General features: G+C 39.4%; 1 protein-coding gene and 2 pseudogenes across 1 annotated transcript; 1 reads left to right on the top strand and 2 right to left on the bottom strand.

Moving 5' to 3' along the window:
* The first annotated feature begins 2,821 nt into the window (after positions 1-2,821).
* LOC148845008 (uncharacterized) lies at positions 2,822-5,599 on the top strand (annotated as a pseudogene).
* Positions 5,600-11,224: 5,625 nt separating this feature from the next.
* LOC148845007 (glucan endo-1,3-beta-glucosidase pseudogene) lies at positions 11,225-11,865 on the bottom strand (annotated as a pseudogene).
* Positions 11,866-16,908: 5,043 nt separating this feature from the next.
* LOC148845006 (glucan endo-1,3-beta-glucosidase-like) lies at positions 16,909-18,649 on the bottom strand. The gene is made up of 2 exons (XM_088955563.1): positions 18,350-18,649; positions 16,909-18,174 (listed from the first exon to the last, which is right to left on the bottom strand). The coding sequence occupies exons 1-2, from the start codon at positions 18,486-18,488 to the stop codon at positions 17,225-17,227; spliced, it is 1,089 nt and encodes a 362-aa protein (XP_088811689.1). The 5' UTR covers positions 18,489-18,649; the 3' UTR covers positions 16,909-17,224.
* Positions 18,650-19,168: the final 519 nt, after the last annotated feature.

Below are 19,168 nucleotides of genomic sequence, written 5' to 3'. Positions count from 1 at the left end.
AATTTAGATATTTTTGCATGGTTTACGACCGAGATGCACGGTATAGACCCTAACCTTATGAATCACAAACTCAATACCGATCCTGTAGTAAGGCCCATTAGACAGAAGAAACGCAACCTAGCCCCGGAGCGATGGAAAGCAGTCGACGAGGAGGTCGCAAAGCTCCTCGCAGCCGACTTCATAAGAGAAGTCCATTACCTGAGCTAGGTATCCAACCTTGTCCTGGTAAAGAAGGCCAACGGCAAGTGGCGCATGTGCGTCGACTACACCGACCTAAACCGAGCCTACCCAAAAGACTGCTTACCACTCCCCAGAATCGACCGCTTGGTGGAAGCAACCTTGGGGCACGAGCTGTTGAGCTTCTTAGACGCCTATTTGGGCTACAACCAAATTAGGATGGACCCGACCGATGAGGAAAAGACTACCTTCATCACAGAATTTGGCCTATATTGTTACATGGTTATGCCCTTTGGATTGAAAAATGCTGGGGTGACCTTTCAAAGGCTTGTAAATAAATTGTTTGAGCCGTTAATTGGCAGAAACGTAGAGTGTTATGTAGACAACATGGTATCAAAACTCAATTCTCACACGAATTAATACAAGACTTGCATTCCGTCTTCCAAATTCTAAGATGATTTAACATGAAACTGAATCCAAACAAGTGTGTTTTCGGTGTCACGTCGGGCAAATTTCTAGGATACATCGTTAACCGGCGCGGCACTGAGGCCAACCCAGATAAGATTAGGGCCATCTTAGACATGAGACCACCCCGGAAGCTAAAGGACGCTCAAAGGCTGAATGGCCGCATAGCCGCCCTGAACCACTTTATGTCCAAGTCAGTGGACCGCTGCCTACCTTTCTTTAAGGCAATTAAAAGCAAAGGGTTTGAATGGACCCAAGACTGTCAGCTCGCATTTGACGAGCTCAAGAAATACCTCGCTAGTGTGCTGATCTTAACCAGGCCCGAGAAGGCCGATGTTTTAGAACTGTACCTCTCGACAAGCAACGAAGTGGTCATCTCAGTACTAATAAAAGAAGTAGATCGGGTTCAACGACCCATCTATTATGTTAGTAAAATATTGTAGGGAGCAGAGACGAGATACCCGCTGATAGAAAAGCTAGCATACACACTAGTGATTGCAGCTCGGAAGCTCTACCCGTACTTCCAGGCTCACACTGTTATCGTCCTCACCGACAAACCTCTGAGGCAAGTCTTACTCAAGCCCGAGGTCTCTGGTCGGTTGACAAAGTGGGCTGTTGAGCTCAACGAGTACAACCTCCAGTACAAGCCGCAAACTGCTATTAAGGCCCAAGCCTTAATAGATTTCTTCGTCAAGTGCATGTTCAGCTCCGAAGTTCACAGGTCGGTTGAGCACGAGATCCCTAGTTTGGGTGAGCCCGAAGCTCTCAGTCCGATTGAGTCTGAGCCCTGTGAGGTAGCAACCAGTGTGGCATCTCTCCTAGTTAGGCCAAGTGCGAACTGGGATGAGGAACCCTGGATCCTTCACGTAGATGGCTCCTCAAACCAACAGGGCAACAGAGCCATAATAGTTCTGCACGGCCCAAGTGGCACGAAGTTGGAGTACGCACTACGCTTTGAGTTTGGGACATCTAACAATGAAGTCACTGGGTCAACGCCGCCAGCACAGGGAGTGAGGGGCAATTGATGGAGGGTGATTTGGCCCGACCTCATAGCACGAGTACACGTGGGTGTGACCTTGCTCAAGCAGTGACTCAGCGTGACAATGCAATAGACGCAACCGCAACTCGGAGGGAAGGTCCCACTGAGTTCAGCCCGGTAACTCGATGGAATGGACTGCTCGTCGGGAGCCGCCTGGCCTGCACCTCCTCCCCGGGGCTACGACACCTCAGGCTGCCTCCGAGCTCGGGGTCCCCTGACCCTTCCTAGTGCCTGAGCTCCTTCCAATGGATCTCGGGCCACTCCCAGACAGGAACACACAGATCCATCTATAGATACTCCGACGTGAAAACACTTTGGGCCAGACAGTTCGGCATAGCTTGCCACAGGCAGCTCGCCGCTTACGGGATAGCCCGGTGCAAGGTAACTCGTGAAGAGGTAGTTCGGCATACCGTAGGAAGATCTCCTGCCCGACCACCGTACCTGACAAATCTGGGACAGCCGCCATGTCCCTTGTCAGAGAGCGTCATGCCTGCCACCTTTAGAGGGTGTCTTACACCTGACAGGCACGAACCCTGCAATGACGACCATGCACGTGCCACCTCAGCCCTGCTTGTAACGACTGTGGCAGGCTGACAGTGGCGATTGTACCTACCCTGTCAGAGGCCAGTGGGCCTGATGCAACGGAATTCTATTATAAGAAGCCAATTCTCAGAGAATAGGGGTATCTTCTTGATCACTTGCGCTATGTCACTCTTAGCCTTTATCCTTTCCTTGCTTCTTATACAGAATACTAACTTAATCGTCAGAGTGTTCTCGCTGGGCAAACCCCCCGGGGATTCTTCTTCTTCCTCATCTCAGGTACCTTTCAGGAGCCACGCAAGTGCCAGTTAGGAGTGAACGGACTGCGCACCATCAAGAAAGTCTTCTAGATTGGATTGCCAAGGTAGATCGTTTCTTTGAGTACATGGATATCCCGGAAGAAAGAAGGGTGAAACTAGTAGCTTTTCGATTGAATGGAGGAGCATCTGTCTGGTGGGAATGAATGAGGGAGACTCGGATTAGAGAAGGAAGAGGTCCAGTTCGAACATGGAACGCATGAAACAATTAATAAGAGGTAGGTTTTTTCCTCCTGATTATGAACAACACATGTTTTAATCATATCAAAGATGTGCGCAGGGAATGTGGAGTGTGAATGAGTACACCTCAGAGTTTCTGAGACTGGCCAAGAGAAACCAACTATTAGAAAGTGACAATCAACAAGAAGCTCGTTATTTGAGTGGTTTGAGGCCCGTTATTCGAGACAAGATTGGAGTCCAAATTGTTATGAGTGTACAGGAAGCGAGGAACTTAGCTTTGAAAGCTAAGTTGATGTCTCAAGAGAGGACCCGGGCTGATAATTATCAACAGTCTAATGGTAATGATAATAGGCAGGCTGCGGCTAATAAGGGCAAGCCAACTCAAGGGGTGCAACCCCCCAACTCGCCTAATGTAGCTAACACCAATAAGGCTGCAATGGGAGGAAGCACTAGAGATAACACTTCAAACCCTACTAAAAACATTAATCCTTATGCAAGACATGCCACTTTTAAGTGTTTCAAGTGTAATGAGGTTGGGCATAGGTCTAGTGATTGTCGTAGGAGGAAAGCAGTTAACGTGGTAGAAAGGGAGGAGGAAGAAGTTTGTGGTGATGAAGTGTATTGTGGGCCTGATGGAGAGGATGAAAGAGATGTTTATGAACATGAAGAGTACACGTGTGTTGTAAGGAAGCTTATGTTCTCTAAGAAAAATGGGGATGACACACAATGACACCGGCTGTTTCACACTAGGTGTACGGTGCAAGGTCAACTATTTGAATTGATTATTGATAGTGGCAACCAGGAGAACATTATTGGTAGAGATGTGGTGAAGAAGCTGCAAATAATTCCTGAAAAACACCCGAACCCTTACACGATTGGTTGGATCAAGGAAGTTGGTGGTGTACGTGTGGAGGAACGCTGCAAGGTTCCATTCTCTATTGGTAAGTATACTGATGAGGTCTATTGTGATATTGTGGATATGGATACTTGCCATATTTTGCATGGTAGGCCTTGGCAGTTTGATATAGATGCTAAACACTTGGGTAGGAAGAACACATACCAGCTTGAGAAAGAGGGTATGCGCTATACATTGTTGCCTACGGCGGAAAAGAACCAAACCAAAGCTTCAAAAGTGGAGGGGAGTAACTTTCTTACCATAACGCATCGTCACTCTGAATTTGTAAGGGAGTGTAAAGATACCCGCGAGGTCCACTTACAGGTTAGAAAAGGGGAGAGTGTGAGTGAGCCACTAGGAGTGAACAAAATTCCAGTGGAAGTGCAAGGATTGCTCGACGAGTTTCATGATGTAGTTCCTGATGATTTACCTAATGAGCTACCACCCATGCGAGACATTCAGCACCACATTGATTTTGTTCCTGGTGCTAGTCTATCTAATCTACCACACTATAGGATGAGTCCTACGGAGAATGAGATCTTACGGGAGAAGGTAGAGGAGCTATTGAAAAAAGGGCACATTCAAGTTAGCATGAGTCCTTGTGTGGTGCCGGCATTATTGACACCGAAGAAAGATGGGAGTTGGAGGATGTGTGTTGACAGCAGAGCAATCAACAAAATCACTATTGTCTACAAGTTTCCCATTCCTAGACTAGATGACATGCTTGATCAACTTGATGGGGCTATGGTCTTTACCAAGATTGATCTCAGAAGTGGTTATCATCAGAACAGAATCCGTCCCGGAGATGAATGGAAGACCGCTTTCAAGACAAGAGATGGATTGTTTGAGTGGTTAGTCATGCCTTTTGGACTAACCAACACACAAGCACCTTCCTGAGACTGATGAATCAGGTACTACGTCCTTTCATTGGTAAATTTGTTGTGGTGTATTTTGATGATATTTTGATTTATAATAAATCTGTTGATGAGCACATGGAACATATCCGAGGGGTATTGAAAGCGTTGATAGAAAATAAACTATACGCTAATTTGACAAAATGTACTTTTATGAGTGATAGTTTATTGTTCTTGGATTTCGTTGTAAGGATGGGATTAAAGTAGATGAGGAGAAAGTGCGAGCCATTAGAGAGTGGCCAACTCCAAAGAATGTGAGTGATGTGAGGCGTTTCCATGGGCTACCAACTTTCTATAGGCGGTTTATTAGACACTTTAGTAGTATAGTAGCTCCTATTACTGAGTGTTTGAGAAAAGGTAAGTTCCGATGGGGAGAGGAACAAGAGTAAAGGTATGTACCACTCCTATCTTAGTTCTGCCAAGCTTTAACAAGTTATTTGAGGTTGAGTGTGATGCTAGTGGAGTGGGCATAGGGGCTGTATTATCACAAGAGAAGAGATCAATTGCTTTCTTTAGTGAGAAGCTATGTGAGACTAGAAAGAAGTGGTCTACTTATGATAAAGAGTTTTATGCTATTGTGAGGGCATTGAAGACATGGGAACACTATTTGATTGCTAAAGAATTTGTCCTTTACACCGATCATCAAGCCCTTAAGTATCTAAGTAATCAAAAACAATTAAGGAGTGATCTGCATGCTAGGTGATTTGCTTTTGTTGATAAATTCCCATACAAGATTATGTATAAGACAGGATAGCAGAATATGGTGGCAGATGCTTTGAGTAGACGTGTGGCCCTGATTAAGACCCTTAGCATTGAGATTGTGGGTTTTGAGTGTTTGAGAGATCTGTACGCTCAAGATGAAGACTTCAAGCAGGTTTGGGAGAAGTGCATGTCCAAACAACTAATGGGTGACTTTTACGTGCATAATGGGTTTCTTATGAAAGGAGACCAATTGTGCATTTCTTGCACATCCCTTCGCGAGAAAGTCATTAGGGATTTGCATGGTGGTGGCTTAGCAGGACACCTTGGAAGGGACAAGATGATTGAGGCTCTCAAGGGTCGTTACTACTAGCCCAAGTTGAAGAGAGATGTGGCTACTATCGTGAGTATGTGTCATATATGTCAGACAGCTAAGGGACAGGCTCAGAATACTGGTCTTTAGATGCCTCTACTAGTTCCTACTACTATCTGGGAAGATTTGCCTATGGATTTCGTGTTGGGTTTGCCAAAAACTCCGCGAAACATGGACTCCGTGTTTGTTGTTGTTGACAGGTTTTCCAAGATGGCACACTTCCTTCCATGCCAAAAGATCGTGGATGCAACCACAACAGCCAAATTGTTCTTCAAGGAGGTTGTTTGTTTGCATGGGGTGCCTAAGACCATTACGTCAAATAGAGATACGAGGTTCCTAAGTCACTTCTGGATGACTTTGTGGAGGCTATTTGACTCGTCGTTGAATTTCAGCAGTACAACTCATCCACAAACTCATGGATAGACATAAGTGGTGAATTGAACTTTGGGTAACCTGATTTGTAGTATTTGCGGAGAAATGCTGAAGCGGTGGGACTTCGCTGTAGTTCAAGCAGAGTTTGCCTACAACAATGCAGTTCATAGCTCTATAGGTAGATCACCCTTTTCTATTGTTTATATGAAAGCACCTAACCATGCCTTGGATTTGGTGAAGCTACCCAGGGTACCAAGTCTTACTATAGCTAAGCAGTTGGCAAGTCAGATTCAATCAGTACAAGAGGAAGTAAAGCAGAAATTTCAAAGAGCCAATGAAAAGTATAAACTTGCAGCTGACAAGCACCGAAAGTACAAGGTGTTCGAAGTCGGTGATGAAGTCATGGTGTTCTTAAGGAAGGAGCGCATATCTGTTGGGAAGCCTAGCAAGCTAAAGCCTAGGAAGTATGGTTCGTACAAGATTATTAAGAAGATTAATGACAATGCTTACATAGTGGGCTTACCTAATCACATGGGTATTTCCAAAATGTTTAATGTTGTTGATCTTCATCGTTACTTGCCTGAGGTGACGCTCGCATATCCTGATCATGACTCAAGGTCGAGTTCTTTCCAAGTGGAGGTGAATGATGGAGTGCCAGCTCGTGACCAATCGGCGCCAGTTCTGTCTTAGAAGGAATCCTTGTGATATCCAGCGTCGGATGATGGGCATCAAAGACTTACTAAGTTATCTACTTAGCATCAAAGGCTAACTGCGTTATTTTACTTATTTTACAATTTGTCATTAGACACGTTATAAATACTTCTTTTGTTTTAGGTTTTAGGAACAATAATATATTTTCTTTATCAATTTATTCTAATGTCCTGTTGAAGTCGTACGCTTAGTGTTCTTCGTGAGTGAGTTCGGTCTCTCGACTGGCATTCGACTGGAAGGTTTGCTCGTGCAACCATCGCTGTTTGAGCACCTCACGTTGCACCAATGTGTATATAAAGGGAAAATCTATGATGTAGAAAAGATATGGTATGGGAAGAGTTTTGATCAACCAAAATCCACCCATGAATTTTGATAAATAACACCTGATTGGCTACCACGTTTATGATTCCAATTGACTGGTCAGAAATTTTTCAGATATCATATCTTTTCCATATCATAGTCGAACCCATAAATAAAATTTTTTATAGAAGTTTTTGTGAGGCGAGCTGGACTGGGCCCAGGCCTAGGCCTAGGTTAAATCTCTTTTGGTAGATATCCACTCTAGTCTCGAGGCAACTACTAGTGGGCCCAGGCCTAGGTTAAATCCCTTCTAGTAGATATCCACTCTAGTCTCGAGGCAACTACTAGTGGGCCCAGGCCTAGGTTAAATCCCTTCTAGTAGATATCCACTCTAGTCTCCAGGCAACTACTAGTGGGCCCAGTCATTGATAGTCAAGGTCGTGGCAGAATATTATTTATTGATCAAGAGATGACGACCCTCATATAGTCAAGTTAGGGGTGCAAAATGGGCCATTTCATGATCTGATTCTATCCAAATTCAATCCTATCATCAGATTCCGATAACTCTTCGTTGGATTTTTGGATTGGATGGGGATAAATCCAACTGAAAAATGGAATTGGTCAGTTTTGAAAAGAGTATAAATACATATAAAATACAAGGTTTTGTATTCTATATATTTGTATTTATATCCTTCCAAACTGAGTTGATTGAATTTAGACCACCCTCTATTCAATTTAAAAGAATTCAATTGAATAATATTTTCTTTAATAATTTATTAGAATTTTGAACTATGGATTGGAAGATCCATTCCTAGAACCGTTTGCATCCCTAACTCGAATACACAAGTCCTTGTCTAAGAGGGGGCATCTTGGTTCTCTGCGCTTAATTTCCTGGTTGTATTCAAAATGAAGAGAATTACTTTACGTGATGGGAGTCTAAACAACTTGAGTTGGGGTCCCTCTTCCTCTTGTCTCAATTGTTTCGTTAGAGTTATAATTTGATCTTTCTCTTGACCGATAGAGATTGAATATTTTCTAATAAAAATTTATTTTATATGCACAAACAACAGAATCCATCTCTCTCTCCATTAACACACCAGTGCAAAATCTAGAAGAAATTCCATTGAATATCCATCTGGTTAATTTGTTCCAGTCAGAGATGAAATGAAGTGGGACTTTGTTTCCACAATGGAGAAGAAACCCATAGGATGAGAAGGTTGATAAGTTTGCAATAATAGAGTGGCCCTACTAGCACTCTCATCCATCCATTCAACATTCGTTAGGCACGATAATCCATGACGTTTACTGCTAACGCAATTAGCGGATTGACTCACGCAAGTCAATCAATATGCAGAAATTCGGTACAATTGCAAAAGTATTGACTCAAGAGGCCCTTATCGATCAAAATACAAGTGAGAATTACAGAGTTTATTGTGCGATTCCATCTCAACTATTGAAGTTAGGGTCTGTGATATGGAAAAGGTATGATACCCGAAAAACAACTGACGAATAAACCAGAATCATATAAGGTTTCTACTGTTTTATATTTTTTCTATGTGAAATTCAATTTTAGAGTAAGCATCAAAAACAACATTTTGATATATCATATCTTTTGGCCACCACTTTATGATTCCAATTGACTGATTAGAAGTTTTTCATATATCACATCTGTCTCATATTATAGCCGAACACCATAATAAATTGTCCATCCCATTTTAGAGAGGTGAATAGGATATGATATCCGAAAAACAACTGACGAATAAACCAGAATCATATGCATTTTGTATTGTTTTATACTTTTTCTTCTTTTGATTATGTGAAATTCATTTTTAGAGTAAGCATCAAAAACAACATTTTGATATAATATCTTTTGGCCACCACTTTATGATTCTAGTTGACTGATTAGAAGTTTTTCATATATCACATCTGTTTCATATTATAGTCGAACCCCATAATAAATTGTCCATCCCATTTTAGAGAGGTGATAATATCCTCCTTTTTATCAATATTGTAAGATTTAGATCTTTCTAAATCACCATTGCATCAAGGACTCATTTCTCTTCTTTGAATAGAAGATATAGCATCTTTGGATTTATTAGTTTAAGCAGGAGATATTATAATTTGATATTATCAATCTTTCTTTATTCAAAGGATCACCCCATCTTAATTGAAAAAGCAAATGCCATTTCAGGAAGAAATCTAGTTCCACTTCTATGTTGTTCTTGAATTTCTTTTTCTTTCTATGGTTTTTAATATTTGGTTTTGTGCATCTAATCCAAGATCCCCTTTGCATGATGACCTTTTTCTTCTTGATTTTAATTTTCTAATTCAAGAAAATTTTTCATAAGATGATATTCGTGGTATACGAAAGTCTTTTTTTTTTTGTTTTCCATTGATGTTTTTATTTTCACTAACGTTTTCATTTCCTTCACTTCTTCCCACTTCTCAATCTTACCCTTACTTTTCAAATCTTCCAAGTAAACACCCTAGCATGTCATGCATGGATTTGCAGTTAAGATATGAATGATCTTTGCAAATTTACTATACCATCCCTCCTTTTCAATTTGTCATAAACTAAATTTATTATGTGATAATGACATTATCTAAACCTTTTATTTGCAATTTGAGGGTTCATCTCTTCATCTGAATGGTCTTGGGACCTTTAGATTCAAGAGAAAAAAAAAGAAGAAATACGTTTTTACCTATTTTATTTTCTAAACAGTTATTTAACAGGGGGTCAAGTTCATTAAAAATAATTAATGTCCAAGCTAGATAACTTTGGTCACTAATGGTGATGACCTGATGAAGGTAAGTTTTAGATAATAAAGATTCTTTGAGATGAGAGTTTCTAGAGATTTTGAAAAGTCGGATCAAGTTTGAGTGAAATAGAAAATAAAATTAAGGGAAGTTTTAGATAATAACACTTTTTGTTATTATTTAGTGGAGGGGGTAAATGGAAAAAGGTGAAGGCCCCAGTAATAGGGGACTGGAATTGGAATCGGAATGAGCTATACAGATTCCAATTGTTTGGTTGGGCGGAATCAGAATCTTATTCCCATTCTTGCTGGAATGGGAATGGCATTCCCTCATTTGGTTCCCAGCAGGAATGGCATTCCCCCATTTGAGAGAATGGTCATTCCTTGCCCCTTTCTTGAGATTGAAATCTCATTCTTGGTGATTCCAATTCTCATTCTCATTCGTGTATGAATCAAACAGGTTATTTGAATAGACCATTCCGATTTCGATTCCAATTCTGACTATGAACCAAACATACCCTAAGGTGGCATTTGATAAATCTGAAATTTCAGATCTGAAAAGTTAAAAAGATATTAAATGTCTGAAATTTGAAAAGAGACATAGTTGCTTTTCTACTTTTTAAAGGATCTAAATCCATAAGTTTGTTTGTATTGGATCAACCCTTTATCATCTGAAATTTACTGATTTTACTATTTTACCCTTAAAACATACAATTTGGAAATGTTGAATTCAAATTACATTATCTCATAAAAAATAATTTTCAGCCTCAAAATTATATTGAAACAATGCAAATAAAAAATAGTAAATAATTAATTATTAATTAATAAATGAAACAATTAATATTAAAAAAAAATTAATGATTATAAAAATATTAAAATTATTAACAATTACTAAATAATAATTTACACAAATAAAAATTGAAATAATTTTTTAAAAATTAATGAAATAATTAAAATTTACTAGTTAATAAAAATAATTAATGTTTAATAAAAAATATTAAAATAATTTATAATTAATAATTAATAAAAGCATTGAAAGAGAGAGAGAGGTCAAATGTTTAGGTTTTCTAGGTTTAAGGGTATCAGGGATAACTCGGGTCATTTACAAAAAATTGTAACGATATTTTGGACATTGGACTGGCTCTGAAACACATCTGAGTGCGTTAAGAACTAGCCCAAGGTCTATGATTTTCAGATCTGAAAATCAGTTTCAAACCCAGTTTAAGAGGTACAATCAAATTAGGGGTGAGAGTCTGAAAAGTAGCATTTTCAGATTCAACCTCTAAAAAGTGAAATCAAATGGCACGTAAGTCTAGTTATGATAGTGTTGTAAGATGTATACCTTGGAGATTATAGAAAAGGGCTTTAATTTTAACGTTGTTTACCTTAGCATTCTCTTTTTATTCAATTCTTCTTTTAAATTACATAATTATTAGAAGCAACCAAATAATTAAGTAGTCAAGAAAATGTAAGCAACCTTTATTTCTTATGAGAATACAATAAAATAGGAATAACTTTCTGATACGACAATCCTCACAGAGGGGCCACCTTCCTTCTCAACAGCAGCATAGAATCCAACAGGGCATCGAAAAGGTTCTGGTATTTCAACGGTTCATCATTTACCACAACTCCTGGTGCAGTGAACAAGGCATAATCAAGCCCAAATCTTGTATTGTCGTGATAACTGAAGTAAGGGTAAATATTAGCACATAGTGGTGATCCTTTCTCAGCCAAGAATCCAATGATGGGCCGCATGTATTGCAGATACTCAGCTCTGAAGACAGATTTGGCAGGAGGATAGGTATTTTCCAGGACTCCTGAGTAAGTGGCGGTTGTCACCTTCACCTGGTTTTGTAACCCAGCTGCTTCGACTGCGCTCTGAATGTTTCTCATGGCAGGGAGGACATATTGGAATTGTTGGAGGCTAACTTCATTACCAACAACAATATACTTGAAGTTGATGGCAGCTCTGTTGTCAACTACATTGCCATAGACGAAGTCATATGCAGGGGTTTGGTCGTTGCCTGCTATGCGTTGAAGGTCTCTGTTTGGGACGCCAAGCATTACTTCAATGTTGGAGCCTTTGAGAGCCTGTAAAGTGGGTTGATGAGGCTCATAAAGTCTCATCTTGTTAAAATTGTTGGCTTTATAGAGGCCCGCTACTTCATTTAGTTGTGGTAAATTGTTGCCTTCCCTTCCATTGCACACACCTATTGCTTGTATGCCTGCAAAAAAGCAAAGACATAGGCAATTCTTAATTATTATTATTATTTATTTTATAGAAAATGGGGGTCATGAAATTTGAATTTGAATGTGAAACTCTATGTTGAGATTAAAGCATTTGGGTCTAGAAATTGTGTTGGTATGTTCAAGTACCCTTCACACGCATGGTATATGAAATCAAACGTTGAGGAGCCACTCTCAGAGATTCTGGCTAATGGTCTAGGTACCCACAAGTTATTCCAACATTCTTACCCACAGGATATAACAGCTGTGCATTAGGAATATCTTCATTTTCTTTTTCTTCATCGCCTCATAGGGAATTGTTCCCAATAAAAAGGAAAGTATTTCAGATATCAGCTTCCATCAGAGCAAGCCCATGCTGACACCGTTCTAACTGCCTTTGACAACCTTATATTGAAAATATCTAATCTCTCCATAAAATAAAGCAAGGTGATATTCTGAATGCAGGCTGTAAAGGCTTATGAAATGGGCTTTGCCCTGACTGAAGCCAAACTCAGTATTTCAAGAGGTCTGCTTCTATCAGTTTTTACTACTTTGCAATGAGAATATCTCCATACTTGTATTCTTTATTTAATGGGGAGATATTCCTAATGTAAGATTAGGAAAGATTGTTAGAACCAACGTTTTAAAAAACAATTCGGGAATGGAACTATTTTGGGCACTGATTTTTGGGTCAACAATCCAACATTTGGTTCGAATGGATGGCCTGTTCTGATAATAAAATTAAAAAAAAATAATAATAATAATAAAAAGAATTATTAAAAACCGTTGAACGAATCGATGATTCCACCATCCAAATTGTTAATTTATTGACTTTTTCAATAATTTTTGACTAATTCTGAATTTTGAGAAACAGAAATGGCTACTTAGACAATTACTAAACCGTCCAAGTCAACAACATTTGAAAACGTTGGTTAGAACGGTGTGTACAGATCTACCCATCTCGCATTTGATATGGGTAAGACTGAGAACATTTTGTGAGGTAGCAGATCCGGAGTACGGGCAAGGAATCTACCACTTCCAAGTCAAGAGTCTATTTATCGTTTATTTTCTACTCTCCCGCTGCCGACAAGCCTCGGTTTTACTTGAGGTGTGACCACTGACTTGACTGGTAGGAATCGAGCCCCTGACTCTTCAACAATTAAGTTCTATGAAACGTAGCTCTCTGTTATCCACAAATTTTCAATTAAAATAACTGTTATATCTATTAGAGGGAACGGGATCTGCTCCTCTTCACATGTGCCTCTGGCAGGCACATCCACTTACATTAGGAATATCACCCGTGAATAATAATTTATAAATATGGGGATATGTCCAATACAAGGACAGACGTGTGTGAGGCGCCTTGTGTGAGGAACAGATAGGATCATTTTTTTCATCCCCATTTTCATAGAATCCCCACTGGTTATTTTTTATGATTATTAAATTCATTCTATTTTTTATTTTTATTCAATTCCAATTTCTTAAAATAATTATAATTTATAATCCTGTGAAAACAAAGGAAAAATCATCCTCATGCCAACTTGGCCCATTCTTCACACGAATCAGTGAAAAGAGAAAAATTGCCATCACTAAATACGAATTTTATAATTTTTCAAGGGTTAGAGATCCATGAATCCGCCCTAGTCAATCACAATTGGAACTGAGCAGCCAGACTTGAATGTTGCACAGCCTCTGTACCAACACGTATGTATCCTCAAGTTCTGTGGTTCTCAAAGTCACCACAAACACCCCTTCTGGCCCGAGACGAGATCTGCTCCTCACACAGAGGCGTCTCACATGTACATCCACCACCGTGCATTGAGAACATTTCCCGTAAATAATAATTTATAAATGCAGGAAATCAGTGTGCGTGTGTGAGGATCATAGGATCCACACTACTGACCCACAAACCAAACACGACAAGTTCCAAGGAAAATGCAACGGTATTCCCCGTTTCACATGACAAAGACTTTTTCAATGCAATAGATGCACAAGTCTTGTGGCAATTGAGTAGTCAGGGGTCAAGGTCGTAGCCAGGCTGCTATTGTTAGTCAATAGGTCACGACGTCAAGTGCATGAATCCATCCTAGCCAGTCTTCCGGCCGGCTGTCTTCTTTTTCTTGTCTGCATTTGCATTTGAAGAGCATTCGCTCTGGATCAACTCGATCGACTTCAGACCCCCTGGAAAGAGATTTCTGTTATTCGAGATCATCATCATTTAATAAGAAAGAACATTTATTCGAACATTACATACAATTGAACTATAAGATTAGAAATTAAAACATCAACTCTCATGACACAATATTAACCTATTACTTAGGTTGTTTATCTGGATGGAATAGCCCCCCAATGTCTCTTGTTTTCTATTTCCATCCAACATTGCAAATATGTAATTCTCATTGGGCCAACTGGGTTTTCTCAGAGTTCGATCCCGATCCTTTCACATGTTGGATCAACCCATTCAAATAATCCAGTGCATTTTGCGTGGTCGATGCAAAATCACCCAACATTTCAGACACAACAATCCGCACAGAGGACCCGTCAATCCTCTCAAAGAATTCATCAAGGAACCAAAAAGGTTCTTGTATCTGAGATCACCATCTTGAGACGAAGAAGATAATTGATTTCTGTATTCGATTTGGAAACTGAGATAATTACAAAAAGGGATAAGAGCTAATTACGATTTGGAAACTGAGAGCCCAACTAAGATCTGAGATCAGAGGCGTGTTCTATTATCCCCCTCAAGTTGTATGTGGGCATGTCACGTGTAACTTGGAATGAAGAGATACAAATTTGTTGAAGGGGAGCCCTTTAGTTAAACAATCGGCCAACTAGTATGTAGATTTCACATGCTGAACAATGGGTCATAGGTTATACATTTAGACATTTAAAAATAATGTTTTAGTAAAATTCCCTTTAAATCTTAATTGGGGATGATCCTAGGTTAAGTTTTGGACCACTAATATAGTAGACAATTTTCATGTTCCATTGTTTATTTGCAAAGAAAATAGTGGGTAAATAAGACCGATAACAATTATTAATTAAATTGTTGTGTTGTTAGTTGGAAAGCTACTTTACAGTCTACAGTTGCTTTATTTTTTATTGAAGTTGAGTATATGACAGTGACTGAGGCAGTTATAGAAGTTATTTGATTGAGAGGTTTGTTTGGTGAATTCAGTTTGGATCCAAAGACGACTATTGTTTACTGTGATAGTCAGAGTGCTATTCATCTAACTAAGGAACAAATGTACTATGAGATGACGAAACACGTTGATGTGAGGTACCATTTTGTTCATGATATTGTAGAACAAGGATATATCATTAACACTTATATTCTTATCTTATATCAATATAAATTTATTATGGATGGACCGGGTCCAATCCAATCTTATAAATATTTTGAACCAGATTGGTCCAGTCCGATATGTCTTATTAATCGATCCAATCCGTCCAAATTGATTTTGAACTGGATGGGGTCCAATCCAAAGCTCTTACTCATACATTGACACCCTTATACATAGAAGAAACAAGAGATCAGTTCTGATGGCCCTCACTAGAGAGTTCCAACACCACACATCTCACACATGATGGGTCACACTTTTATAACATTTCACAATTTCATGGTGAGATTGTCGGTGTCAGATCATGTTAGTAGGGTTCCAATAGGGTATTCGGAACGTATTTTATTGGAAGTAGATCCCAACCCCTCACTAAATGCCCTATGTTCAATTCTCGAGTACCGACATCCATTTTAGTGGGTTCAACACAGGAAATTAAAGAATTCTGAAAATAAACATCCGAGCTGACTGTTTGATATCACAAATAACGGGGAAAATCTATGGTGCGGAAAAAATATGGTATGGGGAGAATTTTAATCGATCAAAACCCACTCATGAATTTTGATAAATAACACCTGATTGACTATCACATTTATGATTCTAATTGCAGTTTTGTGAGAAGAGATATTATAGGGGCCCAATTCAAATGTCACGAAGCCCAACAGAAGCTGTACACGGATTGAGTTTCCTATCTGGCCTATGCCTGGCCTAGATAAATTTGGGTTGGGTTTTGATTTTTGATAGATAAACTAGGCTCAGTACAAGCCTACCCTACCCTACCCAACCCAATGTGTGGGTTTCTTTCGAAACCCATTAATACGAACTATATGTACAAAATATACATAAATAATGCTCTATCTCAAATATTATTTTACTCTTTTTCTAATCGAATTGAAAAGACCAAAGAATATATACCATGTAACATGGCACACTTAAAAAAATTAAAAATCTAAAGAAAATAAAAAAAGTAAACAAACCATAGCCATGAAACAGACCAACATACCCAAGTTGACGCCAATATTACTAGTTCTGGTGCAGCGGAGCGATTGCTAGAAATGAAATCATTTTTTTAGGGCATGTAGCATGATTTCAGTTTTGAAGCTTTCCAAAGGCCAAAGAGCTTCTTGGTTTGGATTAATTGCAGAGTCTTATCCTTCCAACTGATCCACAATTTCATTTAGGAATAGTAAATTGTTGATTGCAATTCTATGACAAATACCTATGGATTGCACACCTGCATTAGAACATCTGTTGAATAATCTGAACTGAACTTATTTATTTAGTGATTAGCCTTTTAGGGGATAAAATGGTTTCAATCAAATGTTTAAGGAGATTTTTTTTCTTTTTTTTTTTTTTTTTTGGATTCTATTGGACAAAGGTTCAAAATATCGATATAATATTCCTCATATCAAACACATGTATTGTTCTGACAAATCACCGAAATGACAATTTTAAGGCTTTTAAAAAAAAGTGATGTTTTAAGTGTTAAATAATAATATTATAAGCCCGTTGTTAAAACACAAAAAAAATAAATAAATAGTTTTTGACTCATCAATACTTTTAACTTTGACTGGGGCTACACAAAGGGGATAGCCCATCCCCCAAACCCATGGCTCCCCAACCCTGGTAAAGGCGGGATTATACAACAAGATAGAGACCTTAGTACCAACTGAGCCAATTCGCACCTTCAAGTGTTCAAGTAAATATACCCTCTTTATTTATTTATTTATTTCTTTATTTATCCACAAAAATACCTTTATTAAGGTATCTTTTATGGTTACTATCCTTTATATAGGGCATACATATACATAGTTCAAAAGAAAGGAAAATAAAGTCCATATTGGCCCATGGGCCACTAAATAATGGGATACAAGTCTATACCTCTTATTGAAAAATATCACACCACCACTTGGAAAAGCCATCTATGGCTCTGAATTAGTGAAACCGAGTCGGTACTTAGGCTGTTTGCTTGGATAGAATATCCCCCAGTGTCTCTCCGATTCTGGCCCATACTTGTTATTTTCATCGAACATTGCAAATATGTAAGCCTCAATAGGCCTACCAGGCCTCCTGGGAGTTCCTCCGTTCACATGTTGAACCAGCCGATTCAAATAAGTCTGTGCATTTTCCGTGCTTGATGCAAAATCACCAGCACTCGGCCAACCAGTTTCGGTTACCACAACTTCCATAGAGGATCCACCCACCTTCTCAAGTGCCACATACACACAATCCACCAGGGCATCAAACAGGTTCTGGTATCCAAACTGACCATCCCGCACCACAACTGATGGAGCAGTGAACAAGGCATACTCAGGCCTAATGTCTGTTGGGTCATTGATATAGCTGAAGTAAGGGTACAGATTAGCAAGCAGTGGTGCCCTCTTCTCCGCCAAGAAGCCAACTATTGGCTGCAAGAATTGCAGATATTCAGATCTGAAAACTGATCTGGAAGGAGGGTAGGTATCAGTGAGGACTGCTGAGTAAATCGTAGTTGAAACCTTGATTTGGTTCTGTAACCCAGCTGACTCGATTACACTGTAAATGTTTCTCATGGCAGGGAGAACAAACGGCCATTCATTCATGCTTACTTCATTACCCACCACAATATACCTGAACCTCACATCCCTGTTGTTCAGCACATAGTGGTTCACCCAGTCGCGCGCAGCGCCGGGGTCCGACGCTAGGCGTTGAATTTCATTGGCACCCAGTATGAGTTCAATGTTGGAGCCTTTCAGAGCCTGGATGACAGCATCATTTGGAGCATAAAGTCTGATCCTGTGAATGTTATTTCTCTTGAGGAGATCCACAGCTTCATTTGGGGGTGGCAGATTGTTGCCTAGCATTCCATAGCAAACACCTACTGGTTGTGCACCTGCAATGCATTTAATTTACCAAGGGCAGGATGAGCTGAAACATCAATAGATTGCAGACTTGACTCTGGCATTAAAATTTACAACCATGGTGACTCTAAAAGCCATGAAAATCCAGTGGGTTCATAGTCTAAACTCTAAAGCACAGGGAAAGAGAACAAGAGCTGAAAAGTTTACCTGTCACTATTGGAGAGGTTTCAAGGAATGAATAGTCAAGTTTATTTCTCCCTCCACAAACTAACATGCCAAATTGGAAGGAGAGCCAGAGGATGAACAAGCCCTTGAATGGAGCCATCCAAGTTACAGAGTCACCCATCTTTGGATCGACTGTAATTTTCCTAACAGGACTGAACAGACATAGATCGATTGGCACCTTCAAGATTTAAGTCTGTCGAACTCTGATGATCACAAGCACTTGTGCCTCGTATCCAATTTATATCTCAAAGTAGTGCATCTAACTTCAGTGATAATTGTATGCTACCTGAAGGAACTTGAACACTAGCTATCAAGTCATCGATTCACGTAACCAAGGAAGGAGGAGAAAGAAAAGAAAGATATTAATGACCATTAGTGAAATTCTTAATTCAATTGCACTTTAGTTAGGCTCAGTTTGGAAGGAGTATAAATTCAAATATGTACAGTGCAAAATCATATAAAATAATGTAAAATACAAGGTTTTCATATTTGTATTTGTACTTCTTCCAAACTAAGCCTTATGTCTTTATTAAAATCCAAAGGTATGAGTTGAAAAGTACTTGTCCAGTTGAGATGTCATGAGTTGTTACAACCATGGTTTTGAAAATCTGACCCGACCGAACAGTCGGACCAATTGACCGGAAATCAATTATGAGTCTGAATCCAGTATTGGACCTAAAAAATAACTGTCCAGCCAAGCTTTTGAACCAGCAGTCAAACCGTTTGACCCAAAAATCAGTGGTCAAAGCAATTCTGTAAGATGTTACTTGTGAATACAGTTATGACTGTGATATATGGCTC

The sequence above is a fragment of the Nelumbo lutea genome, chromosome 7, assembly GCF_056320005.1.
Source record: "Nelumbo lutea isolate HS-2025 chromosome 7, American lotus-T2T, whole genome shotgun sequence".
NCBI classification, from domain to species: Eukaryota; Viridiplantae; Streptophyta; class Magnoliopsida; order Proteales; family Nelumbonaceae; genus Nelumbo; species Nelumbo lutea.
This window is presented reverse-complemented; position numbering and strand designations above follow the sequence as displayed.

Coding starts and splice junctions, on each gene's coding strand:
- LOC148845006 (XM_088955563.1), bottom strand. CDS start 18,488: ATGGGTGACTCTGTAACTTGGATGGCTCCATTCAAGGGCTTGTTCATC. Junction 18,175..18,349: donor AACCTCTCCAATAGTGACAG/GTAAACTTTTCA, acceptor AATGCATTGCAG/GTGCACAACCAGTAGGTGTT.